General features: G+C 52.4%; 1 protein-coding gene across 5 annotated transcripts in view; it reads left to right on the forward strand.

Moving 5' to 3' along the window:
* The window catches only part of MAB21L3 (mab-21 like 3), a 46,339-nt gene extending 37,500 nt beyond the window's left edge, over positions 1 to 8,839 (forward strand). For 4 of the 5 annotated variants that reach the window (XM_037500223.2, XM_054690814.1, XM_037500225.2 and 1 more), the window contains 3 exons: positions 1,172 to 1,350; positions 1,792 to 1,986; positions 6,677 to 8,839. In XM_037500223.2, the coding sequence (XP_037356120.1) occupies positions 1,172 to 1,350; positions 1,792 to 1,986; positions 6,677 to 6,910 (608 nt within the window). In that variant the 3' untranslated portion in view covers positions 6,911 to 8,839. Of the gene's footprint in view, positions 1 to 1,171; positions 1,351 to 1,791; positions 1,987 to 5,463; positions 5,583 to 6,676 lie in introns of all 5 variants that reach the window. The other variant, XR_008550140.1, reaches the window with a different exon arrangement.
* The last annotated feature ends 208 nt before the right edge of the window (positions 8,840 to 9,047 follow it).

Consider the following 9,047-nt stretch of genomic DNA (forward strand, 5'->3'; position numbering starts at 1 on the left):
TATCACAGCCAGCCGAGAAGAGGAATGTGTTCCTTTTGAACAAAAGCCTAAGACAATGAATGAATGAGCTTCCATTTTCTTCTCGGAGCAAGGAGAAGGAAAGTAATAGATCCCAATTCAAGACAAATCATCCTTTTCTGCAATGAAGGCAGACAAAAACCAAGTGTGTGTCTTTTGGAGATAGGGGATCCGGGGGGGGGGGGCATCCCTGGTGGTACAAGGGGTTAAGGCGCAGCACTATGAAGCTATTTGCAGCCACTGAAGCATGAGTTTGATCCCTGGCCAGGGAGCAATCCACATGGCACAGCAGACCTCTCCTGTCTCCCCGCTGCTCCCTCAGCAGTGTATTTCAGTAGATCTACCTGTTCTTCTCCCTGCTCTGTCTCTGGTGAATCCTCTCACCCACTCATCTCTGGCCTGTACCCCAGCCCTTGTATCCACAAATAAATAAATCTTTAAAAAAAAAAATGACAGGGAACCAGGTTAGAGATGAATTGCACCATGAAAGGGGCAGCATCTGTAGCTGCACTTGTCTATCCCTCCTCTTCAAGAGGCCATGAGGGCCCCTTCCCAGCCACTTGATCCTGCAAGCCAGGGGTTCTGACATATGTAGAAGAAGTTTTTAGTTACAAGGGCTCATGATGATAAATAACATACCTAAGGCTAGGCTGACTTAATGGGTGGTAGAGACAAATACCAGGTGAGACTCGAATAAGAGACTGGTTCAGCTCAACCCCATCAATGGTCAAGGATAAATAAGGGGACCAAGGTTGTCCCCAAACAACATCGGGGCATCTGGGTGGGATGGAGGGAGACAGAGAAGAATGGCTGGGCTTCATTTTATAGTAGCAAGTGTTATACCTTTTCTTTGTATTCTGTGTCTCTTTCTTGAGCTTTCTGAAAAGGAGCTATTCGTGTAAAAGAAAAGGCACCCTAAAATCCTTGGGATCGTGGGGAGAAAGGAAAAAAGCAAAGGTAGCCAATAATGCAATTGTCTAGCAACGTTTCTGTCCATATTGACTTGGCTGGTTGTCCAGTCTTGAAGTCAACAACCTCCGCCACCACTTGGTGTGTTACTGGCACAGTGGGAGACCCCCACAAACTCCTTCTATGAACACTTGCAGTCAGCCAAGATTTCTTTCCTCATTGTCCTCATGTCATCTCCCGCCAGATAAGGTGAGCATGCTAACCAACAGCTGTTCGGTCCGGGTTGTTGTGGAAACATCTATATGCCAGGTGGAGCTGCAGCTGGCCCCCGCCGTGGAGATCCCTAGCGCCTGGCCCGAGAAAGCCCGGTGGCCTCGATGTCCGAAGCGCTGGCCTTGCCCCGAGAAAGTGAAGTGCATCAAGGTATCAGTGGGAGCCCCATTCAGCAGGACAGAGCTTAGCCAGCCACAGCCTCTCTGGTGCCAACCACCTTCCAAAGGAGATCTGAGGTCCCCCTAGGTCACAGTTAGCAACTGTGCACCCCCAAACTTCCAGTGACACCCAAGAACCTGCTAGAGATACAGTTTCCTGGGCTACTGGCCCTACTGAGTGACATTCGGTAGACAGGGCTCAGTGACTTTTAATAAGCTTCCAAAATGACTGGGGTGCAGGTTCAAACTGCACCCATCCAAAAGAGTGGGCACCACCTCTCTGATGAGCTGCCCATGTGCCAGGGGGATGGCCAGGAGGCTCCCCCACAGGTGTGTCCTGCTTGCCTGGTCCCCCAGACCAGCAAACCGCGTCAGAGCGGGCTTTCTGCTGGACACCACCACCCTCCTCACTTTCCTGTGTTGTTCCTTCCAGTCCCTCGGGTTTACCTTGCTGGCCTGTTCAAATTACCACTGGCAGCTGAGCTTCCCGCGGGCCGAGCAGGTGCTGCTGGCCCAGCTGGACGAGGACGGGGGCTGCCGCCGGCTGTGCTTTCAGGCCTTGAGGCAGATGACAGAGGACGTCTGGTGTCCGGGGAAGCGGCCTGTTCTCACGGCCCACCACCTGCAGGTGAGCAGCAGCGGGCAGCTGGGGGTAGGAGGTGCCCTCCACAGCCAGGGTGCTGGCAAGAGACTCTCTGAATGGGTGCAGATGTGCCAAGTTCAGGGTGGGGCGCTGGCGTCCATATTGCCCTCGGGGTTACTCATTATAGAGACATGTGACCCTGGCCGCTGGCGTCCACCGCAGCCCTGCCCAGAGTAGGACCCTCTGCTCCTGCCCTTCGCCCTCCTGCTCCCCTACCCCTTTTCTTTCTTCTTGACTTTTCCTCTTTTCCTTTCTGTCTCTCCCCGACTTTCATTTCACTCAACGACCAATCTGACTCCCACCACATGCTGGAAATCTTGCCGAGGTTCAGGAATGAATTTCACACGTGGTTTCTTGAGCTTTCGAGAAATTCTCAGACTCCTCCTGGTAAAATCTTTTGAGTTGCTCAAACCTCAGATAAATTCATGTTTTCCTGGATGTTATGACTCACTCAGTCTGCTCTCTAACCCAAGTGTCGCCACTCAGGATCACACACACACACACACACACACACACACACACTCACACACCCCACAAAGGTGGAAACCAGGAAATGCTGCGGTTTCACTCACAAACCTGAACATTCAGGTTCTAAATCATCAGGCAAGGGTTTTCCGTGGCTCTACCCACACCTGCCTCCCTTTGCCCCAAACCCAACATTCAACACTCACAACTGTGTCCACACACACACTCTCAGCAAATGTCATGAGTCCCTGGGGTCAGACACCTACCAGCATCTCCCACTTGCTCTGTGCCTAGACGTGCAAAGTGAACAAAGCAGTCAGGCCCCTGCTCTCTTGCGGCTTCTGGTCTACAGGGAGGCAGGCCCTGGTCAGACTATCCCAGAGGAGCCTGGGGACACTCAGATGAAGCATTGCTCTGGGGAGTCTCAGGCAGCAGGGTCTGACCTGGACAGTTGGTCTGGAGGGTCAGGGAGGCGTTTCTGGGGAAGTGATCTCCAATCTTACTCCCGACCTCTCAAATTGGATTCATACACAGAGACCAGGATGCTTGTGTGACACCATGGTCTGCAGCCTGCTGGGTTGGGAAGCACCAGTCCCCGCCTAGGTCTCCATCCTGGGGCTCAGCCCTTCTCTCTGACCTTAAGTCCAGCAAGCACAGGTCCCTGGGGTGGTGTGTGTCCTGTCTGTGTGATGCCTGCCCCACGTGCTCCACCTGGGCCTCCTCTGAGCTGTCTCTGCCTCCAATGGAAGCGACTTCAGGACAATGACCGCGTGGGTTTTTACTCACCCCGTCACTCCCCAGGCTCCCTGAGTAGTTGCTCAGTAAATAATCAATGGTCAATGACCGAATGACTTCACTTCTTACTCAGTTTATTCTCTTCCCCCAAATCACTCATCTTTGTTTTGCTTCCTGGCCTTCCCTGATAACCTGTCCTCCCTGACCTGCCTGAGAATCTGGTAACTGGGGCCTTTTTCTGGAATTTCGACATTCTCAGCCTATCCCCAAGCACTTACCTAAAAACACACAACTTGTTTTCCTGGCTCAAGGGTGTGTCTAATTTGTTTTGGGAACTTTACTTTCTCGCTTACCTTTCTAGAGACCGACTAGGAAGAGCCAGAACTGAAAAGCAAACTCTAGTCTGTTTCAGATCAAAACCACATCATCTTGCCTGGCGATTCCATTGCCTCACCATTAAGATACACGGAAAGTCATTGAGTGGCGTGAATATTTTTTTTTTAAGATTTATTTATACAAGCACTGGGAGGTGAGAGAATTCACCAGAGCCAGAGCGGGGAGCAGAACAGGCAGGAGGACCAAAGTACACTGCTGAGGGGAGCAGTGGGCGCGGCAGGAGAGGTCTGCGCGCCATGTGGGACCCTCGCCTGGCAGCTGGGGATCGAACTGGCGCTACAGAGGCTGCAGGCAGCTTGCAGCCCAGCGCTCAACTGCTGCGCCACTGGGGAGGCCCGAGTGGCGTGAATATTTTAGGCAACATTGAACAGGCCGGCCAAAGGCCTACCAGCCTTGACCGCTCTCAGAACTGCACTCCACCCAAGGATTTCCTTCTAATTCACTGGCTTCTAAATTCCCCAGGAGATTTCAAGGAAATGCCTTAAAAGCTTTGTGTCAGCCTTCCCTGGCCCACCCACATGTCCCTTGCTCATTCTTAAGAATGACCATGGCAGGCCTCCCTGGGTGCAAGGGGTTAAGCACCGCACTATGAAGCAATCCACAGCCTCTGCAGCACAAGTTCGAACCCCAGCTGGCCAGGGAGCAAACCACATGGCGCAGCAGACCTCTCCTGTCTCCCCGCTGCTCCCCTCAGCAGTGTATTTCAGTCAGCCTGCCAGTTCTACTCCCCACTCTGTCTCAGGTGAATCCTCTCATCCTCCCACATCTCTGGCCTGTACCCAGCTCTTATATGCATAAATAAATAAAAATTAAAAAAGAATGACCATGGCAGGGGCTGGGACAGCAGAAGCCACGACAACTGCCTCCTCCACTCTTCAACCCTTGGTCCCAGGGCTGCGTCCTCTCACTTCTGGGTATCACTCCCTCCAAGTGAAGGTGACCAGTGACGAATATGCTACACGCCACAGGGTGATGGCATGAGGGTGTAGCATCTTTGCCGGGGCCTGTAGTCTGGGGAAGGGGGAGGAGACTGGGTTGTTGACCAGCAAGGGTAGGATGTGTCCGTGATGGCCGCCTCACCACTGTCATCCTAAGCCCTCAAATCCTCCCCAAAGTGGTTGTTTCATTGAAGCACAAACTTATCTTTTATCTGCTTGTTTATTCCTCAAACCCACTCAGAGGCATTGGGGCTTGGCCATAATATTTGCTTAGGGAGAGCAAAGCTTAACTCTAAAAGAAATTAAAACAGCATTTTTCTATCTAGGTTGTCTTGACAAACATTATCTCCAACTCATTTACTCAAGACCGGGTAAATGAGTCAAAATATATTTAACTGTGAAACTAGAATCGCTCTTTTATTTTTTTCCTTGAGTACTCAACACCTAATTATTTCTACTCAACATTAATTATTTCACTGAGTCAAAATGTTTATTGACTGCCTCCCCTGGGTCAGTGCCTTTGCTGGGTGCGGTGACAGGCCTCTGCTCTCCTGCAGTTTACAATCTACTGGGGGGTCATGTGAATAAATAGAGAGTCTTTCTGCTTATAAGAAGTACATGTCCAGAGAATGTTAAATGGGTGATCTGAGGGATGAGTTTCCTGGACTAAGAGGGGACAGAGGTGTGCACAGAGGAAGAAGCAGGCAATGGAAGGGCCTGCGGTGGGCAAGATCTGGAATCGGGGCCAGTGTGGCTGGGTGGGTAGGATGAGTGAGAACCTGGGGCAAGATGAGGCTGGGACAGGTAGGAAATGAGCCTTAAAGACCAAACCATGTAGAGGACTGTGTCTTGCTTTTAATTAGCAAAGAACAGGAAGGCTTTGAAGTATTGTGAACAAGAAATAGAGACAGATTTCTATTTCAAGCAGATCACAAGGCTGCAGCGTGGATGCTGACATGTTGCATGGGGACAAGATTAGGTGCAGACTGGTTAGGTGACCTGCGGAGTCTGGATGAGAGGTGGTGGAAGACGGTGATAATATCGGAGGTGAGGATAGGTGGGTAGATTTGAGAAATCCTCAGGCAGGACTTGATTGGGGGCAGCGAGGGAGGGGTGACCCTGAGGTTTGTGTCCTGCCTAACTGGTTGGGTCAGCATCTCTGGAGGCAGAGCAGGTTTGGGGGAGGCAGTGAGTTCGGCCTGGACATGCTGACTGAGATAACTTTCAGATTTCCAAGAGATACAGGTAAGGAGGTGAGAGGGGAGAAGGCGGCTGGAGGACAGACATGAAGTCACCTGCAGTTAATGGGAATTAAAACAGCTGTCGTGGAAGGAAGATAGAGCCAGAGAAGAGGGCCTAGAACGGAGCTTCCAGAAATGCCAATTTTTAAAGACAATTGAAGACAAGTATAGGAGGGAAAGCCAGCCCCGGACACAGTGCTCAGGGAAACACCAGAGGCCTTGATGCTTGGAAGCCAAGTGACCTGGCTCAAGAGGGAGAGGGCAGGAGATGGTCAGGGTGGGCTGAAAGGTTGGGTGAAAGGGCCTGCTGGGCTTGGTAACATGGACTCACTGGGTTTCAGTGACAGCAGCTATTGAACACTGAGGATGGGGGGTCGAGGCAGAGAATCAGAGGAGAGAAAAGAATGACACGCCATGGAGATGATTGTTTGGAAAAATCTAGATTCCCAGAGAGTTGGGGTCCGGGCAGGAGAGAGACATGGGCTTGGGAGGTCAGGTTTGGAATGGTTGAAAGCCAGTGAGGAAGAAGGACATGGATCACATGCAGTTCCTAGAAGGGGACATTCTGAGGCCTGTCAAGGGATTCGTCCCAGCCAGGAGGAGTGGACAGAGCAGAGGGGACGGAAAATGCCCATGGGGCAGAATCGCCAGGAGGGCAGGCTTGAGGGGTAAAGTCAGAGGCAAAGGGGGTGGGGTGTAGACTTAGGGAGAGTGGTAATGGCTGGAAGAGTGGTAAGTCAGCAGAGGGGCGCAGAGACCAGCAGGCAAGATCACCCTAGGCTGGGGCATAAGTTCACGCCAGAACCCACCTGCTGGGAGTCCTTGCTCCCCCTTCGCAGGCCCCGGGGCCCAGTGCAGGTGCCGCGGAGCAGGGTCTGACACCACCTCTCCTTCCCGCAGTCCGTGCTCTTCTGGACCTGCGAGAAATACCCGCACCCGAAGGACTGGCAGGTGTTCAGCCGCGGCTTCCTGCGGCTGGTGAGGAAGCTGCACAAGTGCGTGAGCCAGCACTTTCTGAAGCACTACTTCGTGAGAAAGAGCAACCTCCTGCAGTACGCCAACTCGGGCGAACTGGACGCCGTGGCCCAGAAACTGGACCACTTCCTGAAGAACCCCCAGATCAGCCCGCCCTGAAGCTGCTCTGGCCCGGGGCTCTCGGACACCTCATTCGGCGTGTCCTCACTCTCTGTGGATGGATCCACTCCGATCCTGCCCAGGAGGGAAGCGACGAGCGACAGGAAAGCCCACCGACCCAGCAGCGCTCAGGGCGTGACTGGGCCCCATGGTCTGACCCAGTCCACCCAGCAGCCAAGCCAGCCCGTCCGCCCTCGCTAGCCCCCTCTCTAGGTGACGGCTCTCAGCAGGCTCTCAGATGCTGAGCTAATACATCTGGGCTTGTCTTCCCCGTGCCCAGGCTCCGATCATCAGGCAGGCACAGTGGACACCAGAACCTCAGCTGCTGCCAGCAGTGGTTCTGCAGCCTTTCTGCATCTGCGGGCTCCTTAGTCTCCATTTACAAAATGGGACTGTTCACCTGCCCCCTAGGAGGGGCCGTGTGCCCTGGGCTTTTGAGAGGAAGGCAGGGGACCCACATCGAGAGATACCAGCTGGCTGGTTGGCATGGTGGCTGGCGTTAGCATCCTGGATGTCCCTGCTGCCCGCAGCTCTTCTAAGCTGTGGTTCATGGCTGTGGTTCTGCCTGCTTCCCTGGGGCTCCCCAAGTAGGCGAAAGCAGTGAGGAGTAGTGTAAATCAAGCACGAAGTGCAGCCCAGCCTGCCAGCTGCGCCTCTCCCTTCCCTGTGCATCAGGGATGGGGCATCCTCACCTGGATGGACTGAGCTCAGAGCTGTGATCTGTGGGGAACACTTTGGTGTCACCGACCTCTCACTACCTTCCTTGGCTCACACCCCTTACTCCCTCCTCACCGATAGATGGATGCTGGTGGGCTTTGGGACTGTAGCCAAGAGCACAGTGGACCAGGACTTAACCTTTTGGGTGATCCTGATGGCGAAGACAGGAAATAAATAACAAATACACAGACGTGACGACTGCTCATTAAGCAAGTGTCCTGAAGAAATAAGCAGAGTATTGAACCAGAGCCACAGCAAGATCTTTGAAGGATGAAAAGGCAAACAGCAGAAGGGGAAGGAAGGGAGGCAGCGGGGGAGCTGGAGGGGCGGGCAGGGTCCGGCCACTGGGCCTTGGAAACCTGGTGAGGAATTTGTACTTCATTGTAAAAGTAAAGCTGTGACATTTGGCCACTCCAGAGCAGAGGAGACTCGTGATCTGATTCGCATTTTAAATGTCCATGCTTGTGACTGCATTGAGACCTTCCCACCAGGGTTAGGGCCAGTGGGAGGCCTGGAGCCCACCCATTTGGGATTCACTGAGGCCCCAGAGGCCACCAGCCTGCACAGACATTGATGCGGGTTTCTAGGCGTTCTCCCTGATATCGGTGGTTTCTTCTGACGTTCACTTAATGCTTCTCAACTCAAGGGAGTCCTTGATGACTTAGAGTATTTTCCCCAAATGATAACAGTGGAATTTCTAAAAGCATGAGCTGCTGATTTTTTTTTGACAAAAAGTTACATTTGCAAAATAAAACAATTGTTTTCGGAAATGTACTGCAAGTAAATGTGACCCTGGCTAGGAGAGGAATTCCTAGCCAGCAGTAGGCTGCTAACCTTTGAAAGCGTGAAATGATGAACAATGCAATGCTTTGCTCAGTCCTCAAAACCTGCACTCATTTTTGTCTTCTTGTACCTTGGAAACATCATTTTTGAGAAGGTGGCAGATGTAGTTTGGTTTGGTTTTGAATGATAAAGCTGATGCAAGTTTTATAACAGCTGTGCAGTCACAGGATGCCATAAACTGTAAGTTGGCTGTATCATTGCTCCAAAATTGTGTATGTGTATGGAGAGAGAGCGGGGCAGGACCTACATGCTCTGTCGGCTTCCAGCAGATTCTTCCCACCCGAAGATCCTTACATCAAAGCAGTGCTCGGGCACCTTCCTGAGAGTTCCTGCTGCTGGCCAGCAGAGGGAAGTGGGGGACCACAGATGAAAAGAGGCAGGCTCCAGCCCTGCTGCTCCTGGAGCCCAGCAGGTGTCCCCTCCTTGGCCCCTAAAGCACACCTGGCTCCCCCAAAAGAGAACCAGGAACAGTGGATTCCTGATGATATTAAATTGTTGGCCTTTCTTGCCATTTGGTCCAAAATGACAAGTCTCTGCCTACTTCAGATTTTATAAAGGAAACTGAGAGGCTACCCCA

The sequence above is a fragment of the Talpa occidentalis genome, unplaced genomic scaffold (genome assembly GCF_014898055.3).
Source record: "Talpa occidentalis isolate TD23 unplaced genomic scaffold, MPIMG_talOcc4v2.1 talOcc4.9, whole genome shotgun sequence".
Taxonomy (NCBI): domain Eukaryota; kingdom Metazoa; phylum Chordata; class Mammalia; order Eulipotyphla; family Talpidae; genus Talpa; species Talpa occidentalis.